The 22,051-nt window shown below is 50.8% G+C and overlaps 1 protein-coding gene across 1 annotated transcript; it reads right to left on the bottom strand.

The window, feature by feature from the left end:
• Positions 1–1,886: 1,886 nt before the first annotated feature.
• On the bottom strand, positions 1,887–21,527 carry LOC112902919. The gene is made up of 4 exons (XM_025972115.1): positions 21,334–21,527; positions 2,827–2,998; positions 2,672–2,791; positions 1,887–2,622 (listed from the first exon to the last, which is right to left on the bottom strand). Exons 2-4 carry the CDS (start codon positions 2,943–2,945, stop codon positions 2,202–2,204), a joined length of 660 nt encoding a protein of 219 aa, XP_025827900.1. The 5' UTR covers positions 2,946–2,998; positions 21,334–21,527; the 3' UTR covers positions 1,887–2,201.
• Positions 21,528–22,051: the final 524 nt, after the last annotated feature.

Genomic DNA, 22,051 nt, shown 5'->3' with positions numbered 1-22,051 from the left:
AAAGCCCAGCTCCGCGTACTTCTCCGGCAGCTCCGTCGCCCATGTCCGCTCGGTGCGCACGTCGATGGCGAACGCGCAGATGCGAAAGCCGCCGCCATTGGCGACCGACATTCAGAGACCGTAGACCGAGCTGCCGCAGACGACCACTTCGTGGGGCTCGCCGTACAAGTACCATGGCCCTGGCCCCCGTTCCCTCCTCGGGTTTCGCTGAGAGTTTCACCGGCCCCCGCTCGCCGGACGCGGAGGAGAAGGTCCGCGTCCGGTACGTCACGCGGCCATCGACGCTCGCTTTGGACACCATGGCGAGTACATCCATACGCTACCGGTGGGCGGCGGGGAGGAGCAGTCATCATGGTCGTCGGTGACCAGAGCGTAGATTAACGGCTTGGACGCAGGGAACCCGGCGGCGGGGAGGAAGCCGCAGCTCCCGGCCAAGGGGTTGCAGAGGCACAGATCGTCCACCGCCCTTCCGCTGAGGAGGAGGAACCCGTCGCGCGACGAAAGAAGCTCGTCGTCGTACGCCGGCTCCATGGAAGAGGCCGTCCTGTGGTACGACGTCGTGCTGGCGACTTCTGAGGCGAGCACGTTCACGAACGGTCCCGGCACGTACTGTAGCAACCTGGATCCGTGGAAGAAGAAGCCGATGAGAAGGTTGGGGTTGAAGCGGTCGGGGCGGGGCCGGAGGCACGAGGCGTTGCCGATGACGGCGCGCCGCCACGGCCGGCAAGCGCCGGGCATCGGATGACGGCGGTGGATTCCAGGCGGCGGAAGATCTCGACGAGGAGGTCGCACGCGCGGCAGCGACGCCCACATGTCCGCATCCATCTTGTTTTGGTCTAGGAGACCGATGCGTATTCCTTCATCAGAAGATATACGTACCCAAAATAAAGGATAACAAACGGAATTGTACTACTCTAGCTTGGGATTATTCAAGATTTGATCAATTTCCGTTCAGAGGAATATTAAGTTCAGTTTTGCATTGGGAAAACTACACATGAATTTTAGTTATAGCGCTTTAAATTGTGCCAAGATATATTAGGTGAGAAAATTTAGATCTTTTATAGCGAATGTACTGCTAAATGCCGGCTATACCCCGCTAAATACCCTAACGGCAGCCCTACTGCTAAATGCCTTAGCTGGAGATTTAAAATCATGCATTTGACTGCCGTGCAATAATTCTGGACTATTAGGCTATCTCCAACCATCGTTCTCTATATCCTTCTCTATATCCTTCATTTACAGACTTGTCTACAAGATTCTCTCCTCTATATCTCATTTCTCTCCAACAACATTATCTAAATCTCGTTCTCTATACATTAAACCCTATATTAAAAACGTATTTTATTCCAAATTTTTGTACGTATGTATTTATCATACCTCAAATGCTATGGATATATTTTATTTTTATTTAATTCAGTGTTTAAAATGTAAAGAAAAAATAGAGAAGAGGAGAGAGAATCTCTATATATAGAGGAAACCTGTAGCGTTCTCTATTTTAAAGGACCATTTAGAGAATGCTGCTGGAGCATACAGAGAACGGAATCTTCTCTATATATAGGGTAGAGAACGGTTTAGAAGGCACCGTTGGAGACAGTCTTAGTTTAAAATTCTTAGTGCACTACTCCCTCCATTTTAAATATATTTAACGTTTAGGCTAAACTAATATTTAGTTAAAGAAACAAACTATAGCATATTCCAAATGTCGTACATTTAAAATGTGAGTAGTTGTTAAGAGTAAAATACATCAATAGACCTTCTTTCTTTTTCAGTTGAGTCCACAAAAGTCTTAAATATACAATGGCGCAATGTTTTCAACACGCAATCTGGATTCATGAACCTGAATTGCTTGTCGCTGTCTCATATTTTAGTGCAAGCACTTGGGCTTTTCCACTGATGCTAGAAGTATTTCATCTTAGACAAGTACGTTGACCAATCCATCTCGTACGGGTACCTCGTTACACTGCCGACGTCGATTCTCCCGGTTGGACGGAGTGAGCCCTTGTCGACGTCGATGAGGAGCTCCTTCTGGTGGTCGACGTCGCCAAACAAGCAGCCGCTCCTCGGGCAGAAGCCCCTTATCATGAACCAGACCCTCCCCTCTCTCGGGAAGAAGCCGTACAGATCGATCGCCCGCCGCATGGTCCACTGGCCGTCCCCGACGAGCACCCACACCTCGATCTGATGGTGCCCCCGCTGCAAGATCAACGACAGCCGGCCGTCCCCCGATGTCGCCAGGACGAGCCTGTAGTAGTAGTAACAGGTGCCGCTGGCCAGCACCAAGTTTCCTCCGGCAGCTCCATTCTCCAAGTCCGCTCGGTTTGCACGTCGACGGCGAACACGCACCTGCGCAGGTCATCGGCGGTTAGCTTGACGAGCCAGTAGACGCAGCCTCGGCAGACGACCATGTCACTGGGCTCGCCGCAAATGCTCGCATGGGTCAGTCCCTCCTCGAATCTCGCCGAGCGTTTGACGACCCGCCCCCACTCGCCGGAAGCGGCGGAGAAGATCTGGTAGACGACGCCGCGCTCGACGTCGTGTTCGCGCTTCACGGCGAGTATCCAGAATACCACCGCCGAGTGATCGCCGGCGTCGCCGCCGCCGGTGGATGGGCAGTAATCGTCGTGGCCGGTGACGAGCACGTACGTGCACGTCTTGGGCGACGCGCCGAACGCGGCGGCGGGGATGAACTCGCAGGTCCTGGCCAGGGGGTTGCACAGGCAGAGGTTCGTCACCACGCTCCCGCTTCCGGCGAGGAGTAGGAACCCGTCGCGCGACGAGAGCGGCTCGTCGTACCGCGCGACGTTGACGCCGGCGGCGGCGGCCCACGGTTCGAAGAAGCCGACCGACGTGTAGTGCGGGTTGCTGTGCTTGTCCCGCTTGTACCACGGCGTGTCGGCGAAGTCCATGGCGAGCACGTTCTCGAACGGCCCCGGCACGTACTGCATTCCCGCGATGAGGAGGTATCTGTAGAAGAAGCCGATGAGGAGGATGGGGTTGATGCTGGAGTAACGGGTTTGGCCTATTCATTCTAAAGCATTAAAAGAATTTAAAACCCACTATTAATATTAGGGAATCAATGCTTAATTCCGTACCGGGAATTGAGGAGGATCTCAACCGACTTAAAAGGTGGATTTCGTGTACACCACTTGTCAAGCCGGTAAGAGGAGGATGGTGAACCACACGCGCGCGCGCTCGCGCGCCGCGTCGTGGCCTAGGCGCGGCCGGACGTGACACGACATCCAGGTTCGTTGAACCCATCCTCACTCACTCAGCTCTTGCTCCAGGTACTCCTTCTTAGGAGACCTCTCCCTTCTCCCTCAGCTGCTTTCTGCCATTCTCAACGCTAGCACTGCGCGCACAGCTCTAGCGAGAGCAGGGCCTCCGGAACCTTTGCTCGCTGAAGGCCTTGCACGGGGCGCGGGCAATTATGTTTTTGGGGAGCGTCTTGACGCGACTGCTCGCTCCCTGAACGACTACTTCGTCTACTTCCTGGCGTGTCCGTTCGTGCGAACGACTACTTCGTCTACTTCCCGGCGTGACCGTTCGTGGGACTGCACTGCGAACATCTTCCTGCATCGACATAGTTCGGCTACTTCAAGCAAGGCCAGTCGAATAGCATGTCTATTCCAGCTGGTAACGGCGCAACCGGTGCCCCCGGCACTGGTCCCGCCTTGGGGTACATACTAAACCTATTCTGGTTTAATTCTTTGTTCATGCTTATTAGTGAGAATAACATGAACACACGCACATATCTCCTACACACATTATCATTCATATATATCATGAAATTGCTAGTAATATTTGGAATTAAAATATACCGAAAATTGCCTAATTATCTAACAATCCAAAAACCTGATTTTGTTAATAGGCTTTCGGTATCTAACTTTGCTGCATCAATCAAACCACCACCTTTTGATGGTTCAAATTACAAACGTTGGCAAGAGCGGCTTATACTGTGGTTAACACTATCGAGAGTGATCCATGTGAAAGAGGGTAAGCCTGAACAATTCTCTCCAGAGGAAGGGAGTGCGTTCGATGAGGCTGATATCCTCTTTCGAGGCTTGATCGTTAGTGTTCTCGGTGATAACCTGGTGAATTCTTATATCCGCCTGCCAAACTGGCAAAGCGTTGTGGGATGCTCTTGAGGCTCAATATGGAGTATCTGACGCCGGTAGTGAGTTGTATATCATGGAGCAGTTCCTTGAGTACAGGATGGTCGAAGACCGTTCTACAGTGGAACAGGCTCATGAAATACATACTCTGACAAAAGATCTCAAAAATTGCAGCAAAGAGTCCCCATGTGTGTTACCCAATAAGTTTGTGGCCGGAGGTATAATCTCTAAGCTGCCACCTTCTTGGAGGGACTTTGCTACTTCTCTAAAACACAAGAGACAGGAGTTCACAATAGATGGACTCATAGGTGTCAGACCCGGGGCCACGGGGCTGTGTACATCAAGGAGTCCGTATTGGGATAGGGGATAGGACGTGTCCTGTACCTTATCTATATTGTATTCTACCCGCATGCGGGGTAGGACTAGTCGATATAGAAGGAAACTACTCGAGTTGTACTTGAGTACGATTCCTAAGCTAGTATCCGGTTAGGATTCATGTAACCCTGTCCCCCAGATATATAAGGGCGGGCAGGGACCCCCTCAAAATATAAGATCACCCGATCAACACCAAGGCAATACAAACCATCATACAGGACGTAGGGCATTACGCATATTGCGGCCTGAACCTGTCTAAATCTTGTGTTGTTTGCACCTTCGAGTTCCTGATCTCGGCGCATCCCAACCCAAAACCTACCACCTTGGGTATACCCCTTGGTGGGCAGCCGGATAAAACCCGACAGCTGGCGTGCCAGGTAGGGGTGCGCATCAGAGATCCGCTGGAGAACTCGATGGCTCTTTTCAAGTTCCCCAGTCCCGTGCTCCCGGAGGGCACAACCTTTGTTTTTGGCTCGTGGGTCTGCGTTGCCAACGGCGCAGGCGGTTTCCGTCGGCACATCGTCGACGACACCATCAAGCTAAAAACACTCGCCTCAAGGCTCGATGACTTTGTCGATAATCTCGACGAGTTGCCATTTTTTGATTCTGCCAGGGCAACCGAGGCAGAGTCTGTCACTACTGTCCCTCTCTCCACCTTGGAGAAGGACTTGGACTCTCTGCTCCAGGCCGGGGGTTCCGATGCCACCGCATGTCGGGGGGCAGAGGATCACCTGGCCACTTATGGGCTGATGATCACCACCACCTCCGAAGGATGAATTGTTCATTGGAGCGGGATGAATCTGTCTGATCTACTTGGACATGAAGACCGCTTGGTAGCCCACCTTGAGCCTTTGCCTTTTCAGGAGGGCAGGGCGTTAGCTACCATAACCGAGGGCTCGACTGAACTAGTCAAAGCCCCCTCTGAAGAACTTGCAACTCGCCAAGTTCTGATGGCGGAAGAGGGGGACGATGATGCTCTCATCCCTATCGGCGCACTTGACGGGATATCAGAAGACGAGGATACCGCTGAAGCTGCGGACGAGAACGACACCGAGCGCGATGCGCGACGTGCAAGGAACAGAGCTCGTGCGGTCCGTAGAAGGCGGGCCAATGAGCGCATACGTTCTGCACAGCGCGAACTCGATGCTGAATTCGCCACGGTAGATGAACGAAGCTTCAGGACTCCTGTGGCCAACATTGCTCGGGTAACAGCACTACTCGAGCGAAGCAATGACCCCAACGTTCGGCAAGCGCTCCTCTACGCCCAACGGGCATGGGTCCAGCTGGACCAGCAGGCTCCGGCATCACTCGTCAGGAACGAGCACGTCGGAGACAGCCGAAGCCAGGCCCCAAGTCGAACAACAGGTAATCGCCCGCGACCCTAACGCAGCAATAACAATGACGGTGTGGGTGGGAGCCAGTGCACCGGTGGGAGGCGGCAGCCACCTCCGGCAAACAACCCGAGGCAGCCCAACCCTCCACGTCAACCAGACCTTCGCCAGAAGATCAATGAGGGGCGCGATGCCCGGTCCATCCTTGACTCGAGGCGACGGGAACGCGAGGTAGCCGAGCGAGACGATGCTGACTGCAGCGACCGTTTTCCTGCGTTTACTGCAAGATTCAGCAGATATAAGTACCCGGAGGGTTTCAAGCCGATTGGTATTACCAAGTATGACGGTAAGCAGGCCCCCCAACAATGGCTCCGCTGTTACTCTACTGCCATTGAGGTGGCTGGCGGCTCCAACACTACCAAAGTCGTCTACCTTCTGATGGCTTTGGAGCCTGCACCACTGACTTGACTGGAGAGCCTCCCCAACGACTCCATCGACTCCTGGGAAGGCCTCAAGAAGATTTTCATCGACAACTTCCAGGGGGCGATATCCCGAGCAGGAACCCGGCACGACCTCGCCCAGTGCAAGCAAGAGCGTAATGAACTCCTCCGATCCTACACCCGCCGTTTCTTCGATGTGCGGGCCACCATCGCCAACATCTCGGAGGAGGACATCATCGACTGCTTCTACAACGGCCTCACAGACTCAGGTATATATCGTGATTTTGGGCGTAACAGGCCGAAGACGGTTGCAGGTCTACACGACATGATGCACGACTGGTCTGAACAAGAAGAAAAGATGCACGAGAGGTTTCCAAGACGCACCGACCTCAACCAGAAGCGCAACAACGACAACCGGGCTGACAAAGGCCAGCGGGACTTTTCGGGTTCTTCCCGAAAACGCAAGCCAGACGATCACGTCGCGGCTGTGGAATGTCCTTCGCGGGGCAAGAAGTCGACCACACAGGAGCAATTTGAAAAACTCCTGCAGAAGAAGTGCCCGTGGTGCGTCAACTCCAAACACGCAGCGATCGACTGCTTTCAGCTCAAGCGCACCTTTGGCTCTCCTGGAAACGGCAAGAAGAACAAGTCGACGGGCAAAGAGCCCGAAGACGAGGAATAGGAAGATAAATCAGAGACGCCCAAGTTCCAGGATGCCTCCAAGACCGTCAATGTCATCTTTGGTGGTGATGAAGATTTTTGCTCCAAGCGGGAACAGAAGTTGCTGCTACGGGAAATTCTATCCGTTGAACCGGCGGTACCACGACCACTCCGATGGTCGGAGGTCCCCATATCATTTTCCCGTGGTGACCAGTGGACCAGCTTTTTCGAGCCTGGGAAGTTCCCACTGGTGCTGGATCCCGTGGTCGCAGAAGTCAAGCTTACTCGGGTTCTTATTGATGGTGGGAGCGGACTTAATCTTATCTTCGCCAGTACGCTGAAGAAGATGGGTCTAGACCTTACCAACAAGCTCACTCCGAGCAAAACTCCTTTTTACGGTATTGTCCCTGGCAATGCCGCGCACCCGCTTGGAACAGTTGTTCTCCCAGTCACTTTCGGGACGAGGGAGAATTACCGAACCGAGTTCATCAAGTTCGAGGTGGCCAACTTCGAATCTTCCTACCACGCTATAATGGGGAGGCCGGCGCTCGCCAAGTTCATGGCGGTGCCGCATTATGTCTACTTACTTCTCAAGATGCCAGGACGCAGCGGCGTGCTCACGCTCCGAGGCGACTTGAAGAAGTCTTATGATTGCAACCAAGAGGCCATCCAGTATGCATCGACTTCCCGCGTGCCAGATGCTTCCGCAGAAGTACTCGCGGCCGCACAGCAACTCTCTCAAGCCGAGTTGGACATCCCGACGAAGAAGGCGAGCCAATCGGGCGTCAAGTCGACGGGCGATATGGGTCTCAAGACGATCCAACTCCAAGAAGGCGACTCCTCCAAGACAGCCATTATCGGCGCTGGCTTGGGCGACAAATAGGAACTCGCGCTCATCAGTTTCCTGTGGGCTAACCGAGACATATTCGCATGGAAAGCATCGGATATGCCAGGAGTGCCCAAGGAGCTGATCGAGCATAGTCTAAATATGTACCCACAAGTTGTACCAAAGAAGCAACGACTTCGTCGTTTTGCCCCTGATAAACGGGAGGCTATCAGCGGGAAATAGCTAAACTCCTCGCGGCTGGATTCATTAAAGAAGTAATCCACCCAGAGTGGGTAGCTAACCCGGTTCTTGTACTAAAAAAGAATAAAAAATGGAGAATGTGTGTCGATTATACCGATCTCAATAAACATTGCCCAAAGGATCACTTTGGGCTCCCTCGCATCGATCAGGTAGTCGACTCAACCGCAGGTTGCGTATTGCTATGTTTCCTTGATTGTTATTCAGGGTACCACCAGATTGCTCTCAAGGAGGAAGACCAGATCAAGACCGCGTTCATCACCCCATTTGGGACTTATGCCTACAAGACGATGTCCTTCGGGTTGAAGAACGCAGGCGCAACCTATCAGCGGGCAATTCAGATGTGCTTCGCTGATCAGTTACACCGAAACGTGGAGGCCTACGTGGATGACGTGGTCGTAAAGACCAGAAATCCCGAGGGCCTGATCGCGGATCTAGAGGAAACTTTCGCCAGCCTAAGGAAGTACCGATGGAAGCTTAATCCGACCAAGTGCATTTTCGGTGTTCCATCAGGCAAATTGCTCGGGTTCATAGTCAGTAACCGGGGCATCAAGGCCAACCCTGAATAGATTACCGCCATCACTGATATGGAGGCACCTGCAACAATCAAAGATGTGCAGAAACTTACAGGGTGCATGGCAGCTCTCAACAGATTCATCTCCCGGCTCGAGGAGAGAGGACTACCTTTTTTCAGACTCTTAAAGCGTCAAGACAAGTTTCACTAGATAGAGGAAGCCGAGCGGGCCCTGCAGGATCTCAAGCAACACCTACAGTCGCCCCCGATCCTCACAGCTCCATTGCGGCAACTACCCATGTTATTAGCAGTGCCATTGTTGTCGAACAATCCGAGGAAGGCCATGCTTTTGGCGTGCAGAGGCCCGTGTACTTTGTCAGTGAGGTACTCTCGGAGTCTAAGGTACGGTTCCCGGTGGTCCAAAAGCTTCTCTATGGCATACTGATTACTTCAAGGAAATTACGCCACTACTTTGAAGAGTACCAGATCACTGTAATCACAGACTACCCGCTGGCGGATATCCTACACAACCAGGACGCCACGGGTCGTATTTCAAAATGAGCAGTAGAACTGGGGGCTTTGTCGATCGACTTCAAGCCACGCACTGCAATCAAGTCCCAAGCTCTAGTCGACTTCATGGTGGAGTGGAGGGAAAATCAAGTTCCAAATCCGGTCGACAAGCCAGAGCATTGGACCATGTATGTCGATGGTTCTCTCAAGCTCGATGGTGGCGGCGCTGGAGTTTTATTCATTTCCCCAAGAGGCGAACAACTCAAGTACATCCTCCAAATCCTCTGGGAGGTATCCAACAATGAAGCCGAGTATGAAGCCTTGCTTCACGGGCTCCGTTTGGCGATATCACTAGGGATCAAGCGACTACTTGTATACGGCGATTCACTTTTGGTCGTTCAGCAAGTCAACAAGGAGTGGGACTGCAACAAGGAGACCATGGAAGCCTATGTACAAGAGGTAAGCAAGCTAGAAAACAAATTTTCTGGCCTAGAAATTCTTCGTGTGCTACGGGAGCACAATGTTGCCGCGGATGTATTATCTAAGCTGGGATCAACCCGAGCACAAGTCCCAGCCGGGGTGTTCGTACAAGAGTTGAAGCAACCATCCATCTGCCTTTCACCACAGTCTCCACCAGTACTGGCTCTGTATGGCCAGAACGGGAGGTTATGCTGGTTGGCGAGGACTGGAGAGGACCCTTTATCGACTTCATCTGCGATCTTGTATTACCGGCGGGGATGGACCCTAAGAGCGCTGATGCCGCCCGCGTCATGCGACGGAGCAAGGGGTTTGTCCTAGTCGAAGACAAACTTTATCGGCGTGGCGCACGATCTGGAGTACTCATGAAGTGCGTCACAGCAGAAGAAGGTCTGGACATTTTGTGAGAGATACACGAGGGCGTGTGCGGTAACCATGCAGCGTCACGCACGCTAGTGGGCAAAGCATTTCGAGCTGGCTTCTGGTGGCCCACCGCCGTGTCTGATGCCGAGGATCTGGTGCGAAGATATCAGAACTGACAGTTCTTTGGCAAGCAAACTCATGTCCCGGCCCACACCTTCATCACTATACCGCCTTTCTGGCCGTTCGCTTGCTGGAGCCTCGACATGATTGGGCCCTTCGCAACGGCGCCAGGAGGTTTTACTCATGTTTTGGTGGCTGTCGACAAGTTCAACAAGTGGATCGAGTTCAAGCCGATCGCCAAGCTTACTCCAGACAGGGTGGTCGACTTCATCTCCGACATCTTGCATCGATTCAGCTTCCCCAACACTATTATCACCGATTTGGGTTCAAATTTCACGGCCAACCAATTCTGGGAATTCTGTGAAACTCATCCATCGAGGTCAAGTATGTTTCGGTGGCACACCCAAGGGCAAATGGGCAAGTCGAGCGTGCTAATGGCTTGATCATTGACGGCCTCAAGAAGAGACTCTACGATGCCAACAGCAAGAAGGGCGGGAAGTGGATTCACGAGTTGCCACATGTCGTCTGGGGGCTCAGGACCCAACCTTCAAAAGCCACAGGGCAGACCCCGTTCTTTCTTGTCTACGGCTCCGAGGCAATTCTCCCAGCAGACATCATGTGGAAATCCCCAAGGGTCGAGATGTATAAAAAAGGTGAGGCGGACGAAGCACGACAGCTGGAGCTGGACTCTGTCGAAGAGGCTCGCTGTTCTGCTCTCATTCAATCAGCCCGTTACCTATAGGGAATCCGGCGATATCATGATCGCAACATTAAGGAACGGTCGTTTAGTATAGGCGACCTCGTCCTTCGTCGCGTTCAGGATGAGTCAGGTTTGCACAAGCTTAACTCAAGATGGGAGGGACCGTTCATCGTCAAGAAGGTTACAAGACCAGGATCTTATCGGCTACAACACCCCGATGGTCAAGATGTACCCAATTCCTGGAACATCCAGCACCTGCGAGGGTTCTACCCCTAAGCAGACTCGTTTTCAATTCCTGTATGCGTCAAGGGCAAGTTTTTTCTTTTCTGGGTCAACATGGCGGCTTTGTGCCACATGACTCGAAATGTAAATCCTTGAATACAATGCGGCGGCTTTGGCCACGCCCAAACTTTCTACAAATCGACTACTTGCTAAGTGGCACATGGGTCGTCGCGATGATAATCGTGTTTTTCCAAACTGGTTAGGTCCGTCTGGCTCGGGTTCTATCTAACTTGTTTGACATGTCCGCATGATAGGCTACTCCTGTGGTTGTTACACCTCAGGGTAGTTTTCGACTGTTTGCCATGGGCATCCTAGTCGTCGCGCCACAGACCGCGCGTTCCGGGCACGAGTTGATCCCTTTGGTTGGATCTTACCTAGCTCACCCGACGAGCTCACGTGAAGGGCTAAATCGACTACTCTCTGAGTCGCTGCACTCAGAGGTAGCATGTCCCTACTACAGAGCAGACGGAGCTCCTAAACTTCATATAAGGCTACAAGAGAACAAAAGTAGTTTCTTATATTACAAAGTCATGTACACTAACGGTTCAACCTTGGACCATGTCTCCCACAATTTTTTCAGCCACCGGCCGGACCTCTAGCAAATACTCGTGGAAGTTTTCATCAGTACAATCAGCAGCTACACCCTCCGCGAGTACTTCTAGCCAAGCCTTTGGCCAGAAGGACTTCACAAGGCCCAGATCATGACCTACGTATGATGTGGCCGCCTCGGTGACAAAGTTGAGGATCTTTTGCGGCGCCCCGCGAAGTCAATCTAGTAGTGGTGGCCCGTCTTCAGCACCGTCTTCCTGAGGGTCCACCATCTCTACGAGTTCCTGAGCCGCCATCTTCAAATCATCGAGTTCCTTCTGGCGCTGCTCTTTCTCCTCGCCCAAAGTCTTGATCTGCTGGAGACAGTCGACGAACTGCTTCTCCGTGTTGGCCATCATTTTCCGCAGACTCTCGACTTCATTTGCGTGGCGATACAGCATGTTCCTCAAATCAGTAAGCAATCCCTCTTTATAATTTACAAGTTTTTTAAGTTTTGCGATGATAAGCAGGTTTTAGACCATGAAGTTATCGACTACGGGTACAAATTCAAGAATCGAATTCAACGTACCTTGATGAGTTTTCCGTTGCTCCTTGAGTCGGCCTTGGAGCTCGGTGATGGTTTGCTCGAAGCCAGCTCGCTCTTGCAGCAGCTCGTCGATACGCTTGGTGGATTCCTCCAGCTTCACTGCAGTTTTTTGGTTCATATACTGCGCATTCCCGGACGTCAGAGACAGATGACTTAAGCATACAGTTACCAGCGATTTAGACAAGTTTTACCAGAGCAAACGTGTCGATCGCCTTGATCATTTGATGCAGGCGGCTCAGGTCGTCCCTTGGGAGGTGCATCTCTTGGAGTGTATCGTCGTTCTCTCCTCCAGGGGTTGGAAGCACGGTTGCTTCGCTAGAAGCACCTGCACCCTCCAGGGCTGACGGCTGTGGGGTCTCTGCAAAGGACAAGTGTTTAACATAGCGATGATTATGGCAGAAGGCAGCGGGATCATTTACCGGCAACGTCGACGGGTACGGCAACGGCGGCCTCGACTCGCTCATCGCCAGGGGCTTCGAGTTCCGCGTGCTGGAGCTCGGGCAGTGGTGAGTCAAGCACGACCACATCTGCCCTCCCCGCTGGCTCCGACGCGTTGGCTTGGCCGGGCGAAGGCTCGGAGGCTGGTGGAGCCAACTCGAGTTCTGGCGTCACCACAGTTGTTGACCTGTTTAAGACAACAGCACAACACTTTTACTGTGATTTCCACACATGGCTAAGGGCAGGGTCCAGAGCGTTACTTACACTTGAGATCGGATCATTGTTGGTTTTTCCACACGAGCTTCAAGGGTTTCTTCACCACTGTACTCGTGGCCGGAGGTGCAGGTGTACAAGTCGATGAGGTTGGTAGCGCTGGTGTGGCGATGGCCGCGGCACCCACTGCTGGTGGTGGGGCTGCTTCTGTCGAGGGCGCGAGTTGCCCCGATGCAGGGCCCGCCACGGCAATCGTTACATCATCGGCACGAGACGGTGCTGGATCCACCCTATCAGCTTCTGCGGGGCTGGCTTCTGGTGCATCATTCCCGGTGGGGGGGCGCTTCGGCTACCCTCTGGCGCTGGGGGCTGGGCAAAGAAGACGACGGACTGCAAAATAGAGTTGTTATCAATATTCAGCGAAACAACCCGATACCTTTATCGTTTTACAAGCACTTACCCGGCGAGGTCGGCGGCGCTGGCTTTGCGTTTTCGCATTTCCCGACGCTGCTGGGGAATTAGGGGTGCGTCGTCAAATAATTCCACGGATGATCCGGAGGAGTCATTTGCTTGCACCCCCTCCCCAGTTGCCTGGCTGCCCGCAGCCGACTCGTTGCCAGCAATTTTTTCCTTCTGTGCTTTAGATGCAGCGCTGGGCAGCATGTGGTAAGGCCGGGGCAGATCGGGTTGCGGCGGGTAACTCCGATACAACGCCGTTGAATCCTGTGTTAAGACAATCAGTTAGTATTAACTCTTCAGGTCGAGGGAGCAGTCGAGAAGTCGAACACTTACCGATGGTGGTCGATTCTTGGCTGTGAACCCCGCTGGAACATACGGGACGGCATCCACATCTAGCAGAATTCGCTTGACACGAACAAGCGCAGCATCGTCTCCAAGCTCTTCTGCGCACATACGGGATGGGTCTTCAGTACCCATGTACTCGAATCCTAAGGTATGGCGCTGTTGGATGGGTTGAATTCGGCGTTTGAAGAATGATAACATCACAGATGCCCCGGTTACCCCCATCTCTTTCTGTGCGGCAATCAACTCGAGCAGCTCTTTTACTTGGTCCATCTCGGCTTCACCGGGCCCCAATGTCCATTCGCCGCGCTGAACAGGGGGCTTGCCTGACCGCACGGGGAGTTGGGGGGCGTGGTTCACAATGTAGAACCATTGCTGTTTCCACCCGGGGACATTTGAAGGAAATTTGTAAGATATGTATTTTTCACTAGCGTGTTGCCTAAGCTGGATACCAGCGCCCCCTATCGCAGAAGGATTTTTTGAGGTGGGCTGGGGCTTCACACGGAACAGATAGCGGAAAAGAGCCCAATGGGGTTCAATTCCGAGGAAGGCTTCACAGAAATGGATGAAAATGGAGATATGGCAAATCGAGTTCGGGTTGAGGTGTTGCAGCTCAATCCCATAGTAATAGAGAAGGCCACGGAAGAACGAACAAGTGGGGAGGGCAAATCCCCGTTCAGAAAAAGAGCAGAAAGAAACGATCTCGTCGACGCTTTCCATGGGGAATGGATCACGAAAGGGAAGGCGCCAATTGACGAGATCTCTCTCCTGAAGCAGACCTCCCAACACCAAATTTACGAGATTGTGGTGAGAACACTTACTAATCGACCACTCGCCAGTTGCTGCTTGCGCTTCCTTCAAGTCCTTTTGCTCGGTCTTTTTCGGCGCCATTGCAAATTTGCTAAGCCACGAGTTGTTTGCACAACGCTCGGGGGCTGTGGTGGCGGGCTTGAGGATTTTCGACTACGCGGGGCGGTGGAGGGGTGACGGCAGGCTAAGCTCTAATTGGGATTTTGTTTTTCTTTGGCGGCGGCGTAAGATCTGAAGGCACAGAACAAACCCTAATTGACTGCGGGGTTAAATAACCAGCGCTTAGGCAGCGGTTTACTGTGTGAAAGGTGAAGCGTCGCGCAAAGGGAATAATTAAACCATGAGCAGTTTTTTGGAGGATTTTTTGGGCTGTTACTTGATTAACCATTTTTTCCGGGTTAATTATCCTGAAAAAAGAGGTTCTTTGAGTTTCAAGTTCAATTTCTGCCAATTACTTCAGCTTAGACTATATTTTACCAAAAGGGAATATTTTTGCCACGACCTTTGGGATCCTTTTTTCCAAAAGATTTGGATTCAAGGCTCGGGGGCTGTGAGACACGTGGCATCGACTACTTATTTTTTGAAAGTACTCGAAGGATAAGAAGAAAAGACTCAAGACTAGTTTGACCCTCAGCTTGATTCTTTGATTCAACCTAAGGCTCGGGGGCTACTCCATATGGAGTGCGATTATTCATCACACCCCATACAAAAGAAAGAATTCGGGGCATGAGCACCTCATAGCTTTGATGCAGTCAGAAGAGTACTCAAAGAGAAATTTCAAGACGGAGCTTCGAAAGAAGTCGAAGATTGTTTCAGAAGTACTCGAAGAGCTTGCAGTACTCAGCTACGAAGTGCTCGGGGGCTTGTCAGACCCGGGGCCACGGGGCTGTGTACATCAAGGAGTCCGTATTGGGATAGGGGATAGGACGTGTCCTGTACCTTATCTATATTGTATTCTACCCGCATGCGGGGTAGGACTAGTCGATATAGAAGGAAACTACTCGAGTTGTACTTGAGTACGATTCCTAAGCTAGTATCCGGCTAGGATTCATGTAACCCTGTCCCCCCGGATATATAAGGGCGGGTAGGGACCCCCTCAAAACATAAGATCACCCAATCAACACCAAGGCAATACAAACCATCATACAGGACGTAGGGCATTACGCATATTGCGGCCTGAACCTGTCTAAATCTTGTGTTGTTTGCACCTTCGAGTTCCTGTTCTCGGCGCATCCCAACCCAAAACCTACCACCTTGGGTATACCCCTTGGTGGGCAGCCGGATAAAACCCGACAATAGGGACTCTTGATGTTGAGGAGAAGGCGAGAGCAAAGGACATACGTGGGAAAGGAGTTATTAGTGCTTCAAGTGCCAATCTTGTTCAGAAGAACAACTCCCACAAGAATAAGAAAAAGCCACCGCAGAACCAACCAAAGACTAAGAAGACAACCACTTTTAAGAAGAAGAAGAAGAAGAAGACGGGAGCTTGCTATGTGTGCGCTAGTACGGATCACTTTGCTGCAAAGTGTCCGAACCGCAAAGGCAACGACTCCGCCAACATGGTTATTAGCGAGCCTGGAGGAACATCGGGGTACGGTAATTTATTACCTACTGTTCTTTCAGTCTTTGATTCACCTGAGTGGTGGGTTGACACTAAGGATGGCAATGGACATGAATTATCCGCGTACCCGCGGGTAAAAAACCGTTGGGTATGGGTTTGGGTACCATTTCATATCCGCGGATACGGGTACGGGTAGCGAATAATATCCACGGATATTTTTAAAACGGGTAACAAAAATTACTATCCGTACCCGAAACCCGAAATCCGCATCTGACATGTGGGTCCACGTCGAAACCATATATATAACAAAAACCCTAACCCTAACTCTCCCACACTCCCACCCCCACTCCAGCAGCCCAGCCGCCGGCGCCCCCTCCCACCGCCCACCCGACCGCCCACGCCAGCGCTCCACCCGGGCGGCGGCTCCGGCTCCGGCCGCCCCCCAGCTCCGGCCGCGGACAGATCCAGCTCCGCCCGCCCACCCCCCCCCCGGCGCCCGCCCCGCGCCCCCACCCCAAGCTCCGGCCGCGGGCAGATCTAGCTCCCCCGCCCCCCTGCGGGCACGCCAGGCCGCCCCCCCGGCACCCGCCGACGGCGCTAGGCCCCGCCCCGCGCCGCGGGTCTCCCCTCCCCCCCCAGCCCGCCCGCCGGCGGCGCTAGGCCCCGCCTCCGCCCCCCCCCCCCCCCCCCCGCGCCAGGCTGCAGTCTTGTTATTGGACAAACGGATATATCCGCAGATATCCGTTACCCGCGGGTAACGGATATGGATACGGTTTGCTATCCGTTGCGGGTAACGGGTATGGGTTCGGGTATAGTTTTTAGGTCGCGGGTATGGATATTCAGAGGCAATATCCGCGGATAGTTTACCCGTTGCCATCTTTAGTTGACACTGGTACTAATATTCATATTTGTGCTGATGCTTCTTTGTTCTCTTCTTACCAGACCGGCGGGACTTCCGAACGGATCGCATGCGCGTGTTCTTGGTGTTGGTACGGTAAATCTGAAGTTTACTTCGGGGAAGACCGTGCAGCTGAAGAACGTGCAGCATGTCCCCACCATCAAAAAGAATTTAGTCAGCGGCTCTCTATTGTGTAGAGATGGTTTTAAATTAGTCTTTGAGTCTAATAAATGTATCTTGTCTAAGTTTGGTACTTTTGTTGGAAAAGTTTATGAAAGCGGAGGCTTGTTCCGTCTTTCTTTGTCAGATGTTTGTAATAAAGTTGCATACAATGTTATTAACGTTGATGAAACAAATGTTTGGCATTCGAGGCTTTGTCACGTTAATTTTGGTTGTATGATGCGCTTAGCTAATTTGAGCTTAATTCCAAAGTTTACTTTTGTCAAAAATTCTAAGTGTCATATATGTGTTGAATCAAAACAAACTCGTAAGCTCATAAGACCGCGGAGGCAAGGAGCTTGGCACCCTTAGAATTAATTCATTCCGATTTGTGCGAAATGAATGGAGTGTTGACAAAAGGTGGTAAAAAATATTTCATGACTTTGATTGATGATTGTACTAGATTTTGTTACATCTATTTGTTGAAGTCAAAAGATGAAACTTTACACTACTTTAAAATCTATAAAGCTGAAGTAGAAAACCAACTTGAGAGAAAGATCAAAAGAGTTAGGTCAGATCGTGGTGGCGAGTATTTCTCAAATTTATTTACTTTATTCTGCAAGGAACATGGTATTATTCATGAGAGGACGCCTCCCTATTCACCTTAGTCAAATGGGGTTGCCGAAAGAAAAAACCGCATTCTAACGGATTTGGTTAACGCCATGTTAGATACAGCGGGACTTTCCAAGGAATGGTGGGGTGAGGCTATATTGACTGCATGTCATGTACTAAACCGTGTTTCTACAAAGAATAAAGAGATAACTCCATTCGAGAAATGGGAGAAGAAAAGGCCAACACTGTCATACTTACGTACATGGGGTTGTTTGGCAAAAGTGAGTGTGCCAATAACCAAGAAACGTAAGCTTGGACCTAAAACTGTGGATTGTATCTTTCTAGGTTATGCTATTCACAGCGTTGGGTATATATTTTTAATAGTGAAATCTGGAGTACCTGACATGCATGTTGGTACTATAATGGAGTCCAGAGATGCTACATTTTTTGAAAATATTTTTCCCATGAGAGATGAAACAAGTTCATCTAGGCAAGAGTTCATCGAGGATGATAGCTCTGCTGAGCCGATAGAACACAATGAACATATACTTGTAGAAAATTCTGAGGAGGATAACAATGATGCTCCGAGAAAGAGCAAGAGACAAAGGACTGTAAAGTCTTTTGGTGATGATTTCATTGTATACCTCATAAATGATACACACAGAACCATTGAAGAGGCATATTCATCTCCTGATGCTAACTATTGGAAGGAAGCAGTAAGGAGTGAGATGGATTCTATTATGTCTAATGGAACCTGAGAGGTCGTTGAACGTCCTTATGGATGTAAACCGGTTGGATGCAAGTGGGTGTTCAAGAAAAAGTTTAGGCCAGATGGTACTATTGAAAACTATAAGGCTAGACTTGTGGCCAAGGGTTATACCCAAAAAGAAGGAGAAGATTTCTTTGACACTTATTCACCAGTTGCCCGATTGACCACAATTCGAGTGTTACTTTCCCTGGCAGCCTCTTATGGTCTTCTCGTTCATCAGATGGACGTTAAGACGGCTTTCCTCAATGGAGAGTTAGAAGAGGAGATCTATATGGATCAGCCGGATGGGTTTGTATCAAAGGGTCAAGAAGGAATGGTTTGTAAGTTGTTAAAATCTTTATATGATCTCAAGCAAGAGCCTAAGCAGTGGCATGAAAAGTTTGATAGAATTTTGACCTCTGCCGGCTTTGTTGTGAACGAAGCTGACAAATGTGTGTACTATCGCTATGGTGGGGCTGAAGGAATGATTTTGTGCTTGTATGTGGATGACATACTGATATTTGGCACTAGCCTTAATGTGATTAAGGAAGTCAAAGAGTTTTTATCTCAAAATTTTGAGATGAAAGATCTGGGAGAAGCTGATGTTATCCTTAATATAAAACTGGTAAAAGAGAGCAATGGTGGGGTGATTCTTACTCAGTCTCACTATGTGGAAAAGGTGTTAAGTCGCTTTAGTTATAGCGATTATAAACCTGTCTCAACACCATATGATGCCAGTTTAATTCTTAGAAAGAATAAAAGGATAATGCGAGATCAGCTGAGATATTCTCAGATCATTGGTTCATTAATGTATTTAGCTAGCGCTACAAGACCTGACATCTCGTTTGCTGTAAGCAAACTGAGCCGGTTTGTTTCAAACCCGGGAGATGATCATTGGAAGGCTCTTGAAAGAGTAATGCGCTATCTGAAGGGGACAATGAACTATGGAATTCACTACACCAGGTACCCAAGGGTACTAGAAGGGTACAGTGATTTAAATTGGATTTCTGATGCTGACGAGATAAAGGCCACAAGTGGATATGTGTTTACACTTGGTGGTGGAGCTGTTTCCTGGAAGTCTTGCAAGCAGACCATCTTAACGAGGTCAACTATGGAAGCAGAACTCACAGCATTAGATACCGCCACTGTTGAGGCTGAGTGGCTTCGTGAGCTCCTTATGGATTTGCCGATAGTTGAAAAATCGTTACCGGCAATCCTAATGAACTGTGACAATCAAACGGTAATTGTCAAGGTGAATAGTTCAAAGTATAACATGAACTCATCTAGACATGTGAAAAGGCGGTTGAAATCTGTCAGAAAATTGAGAAACTGCGGAGTTATAGCCCTGGACTATGTTCAGACGGCTAAAAATCTAGCAGATCAGTTTACAAAGGGTCTTTCACGAAATGTGATAGATAATGCATCTATGGAGTTGGGCTTGAGACCCACGTGAGTCATTCTATAGTGGAAACCTGTCCTACGTGATCGGAGATCCCGTGAATTAGGATGGTGAAACAAACTAAAGTCTGACTGTGAGAAGAGAACCTTTGTGAAAAGGGCTCATTCCGTGTATAAGGTGCATTTCTCTTCTAATCTGTATGGCAGGTTGGTCTATAGCTTAATGTGTGCCAGATGGTTTTTTTTAAACAAATGAGTTGTTTTCTTGAAACAAAGATATTGTCCTACAGAACATCTGAAAGAAACAGACCTATATGAGTTTGACCACTGGTCATGGTCTATGAGAACTGGGTATTCTCTAGAAACTCATAAAGGGCCTGGAGTATGACTTATAAGCTCCAAACCGCGGGGATGCTTTTCAGCCTAGTACCAGTGTAGGGCTCTGGTCAAACTTGTTTGCACAAAACTGGCAATTCAAGACATAGTCCATTGCACAGTTGTGAATAAGTGTAGCCTTTGTTCTAGATGGAAGTTCAACTTAACAGTCTCTGTCGAATACTGGTATATCAATGAGGGAACGAGGGCATTTCTAGTATGGTTTGAATTTCTTGGTGGGGATTGTTGGAGTAATGGGCTTGGCCTATTCATTCTAAAGCATTAAAAGAATTTAAAGCCCACTATTAATGCTAGGGAATCAATGCTTAATTCCGTACCGGGAATTGAGGAGGATCTTAACCGACTTAAAAGGTGGACTTCGTGTACACCACTTGTGAAGCCGGTAAGAGGAGGACGGTGAACCACATGCGCGCGCGCGCTCGCTCGCCTCGCCGAGCCGGGCCGTGGCCGAGGCCGAGGCGAGACGAGGCGCGGCCGGACGTGACGTGACGTGACGGTGCGGTGCGGTGCGGTGCGATGTGCTGAGATGAGAAGCCATTCATGACGTCCAGGTTCGTTGAACCTGAGGCACCTCACGCCTATATAAACCAGCACCCTCTCCTCCCATCCTCACTCACTCAGCTCTTGCTCCAGGTACTCCTTCTTAGGAGACCTCTCCCTTCTCCCTCAGCTGCTTTCTGCCATTCCCAACGCTAGCACTGCGCGCACAGCTCTAGCGAGAGTAGGGCCTCCGGAACCTTTGCTCGCTGAAGGCCTTGCACGGGGCGCGGGCAATCAGGTTTTTGGGGAGCGTCTTGACGCGACTGCTCGCTCCCTGAACGACTACTTCGTCTACTTCCTGGCGTGTCCATTCGTGCGAACGACTACTTCGTCTACTTCCCGGCGTGACCGTTCGTGGGACTGCACTGCGAACATCTTCCTGCATCGATATAGTTCGGCTACTTCAAGCAAGGCCAGTCGAATAGCATGTCTATTCCAGCTGGTAACGGCGCAACCGGTGCCCCCGGCACTGGTCCCGCCTTGGGGTACATACTAAACCTATTCTGGTTTAATTCTTTGTTCATGCTTATTAGTGAGAATAACATTAACACATGCACATATCTCCTACACACATTATCATTCATCTATATCATGAAATTGCTAGTAATATTTGGAATTAAAATATACCGAAAATTGCCTAATTATCTAACAGTTGAAGTGGTCGGGGCGGGGCCGGCGGCACGAGGCGCTGCTGATGACGGCGCGCCGCCACGGCCGGCAGGCGCCGGCGCATCGGACGACGGCGGTGGCGCCCAAAGCGGCGTAGGACCTCGACAAGTAGGTCGAGCGGCAGCGACGCCCACATGTCTGCTGCGTCCATCTTCTCGTCTGAATTTTGGAGATGACGATGAGTTGCTTGCTTCATTGCCGGGGAAGATACCTCGTCGTAGCCAATGCGTATTCCTTAATTTCCTTCGAATTCGGAGTATATTCGATTTGACAATTCCATATCAAAAGAAACTGCATTTTAGGTATTATATCTCTTGGGATTCAAGTTTAGATTTGATTTCATTCATCATTTAATTTCCTTTTATATGCATAAAATTAATTTGGCAGTGATGACCTCCCCAACATCACCGATCCTAATCGAACGTTTCTGCATCACTAACGAACGCTGCCATGGCATCTGGCTCCGTCCTACTCTGCCATGCTCGCCACCGCTTGCCACACTCCTCTCCGTCGTTACCTTCTCCCTCCACTCCCGCAACCACCTCCTCTCCTCTCTCTTGTCTGCTGGCCCCGCACCGCCGCCCTCAAGTGCTGCTGGCGCCACGCGGTGCGTGCCTTCCGCCGTCACGTGGGGCCGGGTCGGAGCGCCGCACCCACGGCCGCCCAAGTGGACGAGTCGGCGAGCGGGGCGGGCCGGAGCGCCAC

Source organism: Panicum hallii, chromosome 8 (genome assembly GCF_002211085.1).
Source record: "Panicum hallii strain FIL2 chromosome 8, PHallii_v3.1, whole genome shotgun sequence".
Lineage (NCBI taxonomy): Eukaryota > Viridiplantae > Streptophyta > Magnoliopsida > Poales > Poaceae > Panicum > Panicum hallii.
This window is presented reverse-complemented; position numbering and strand designations above follow the sequence as displayed.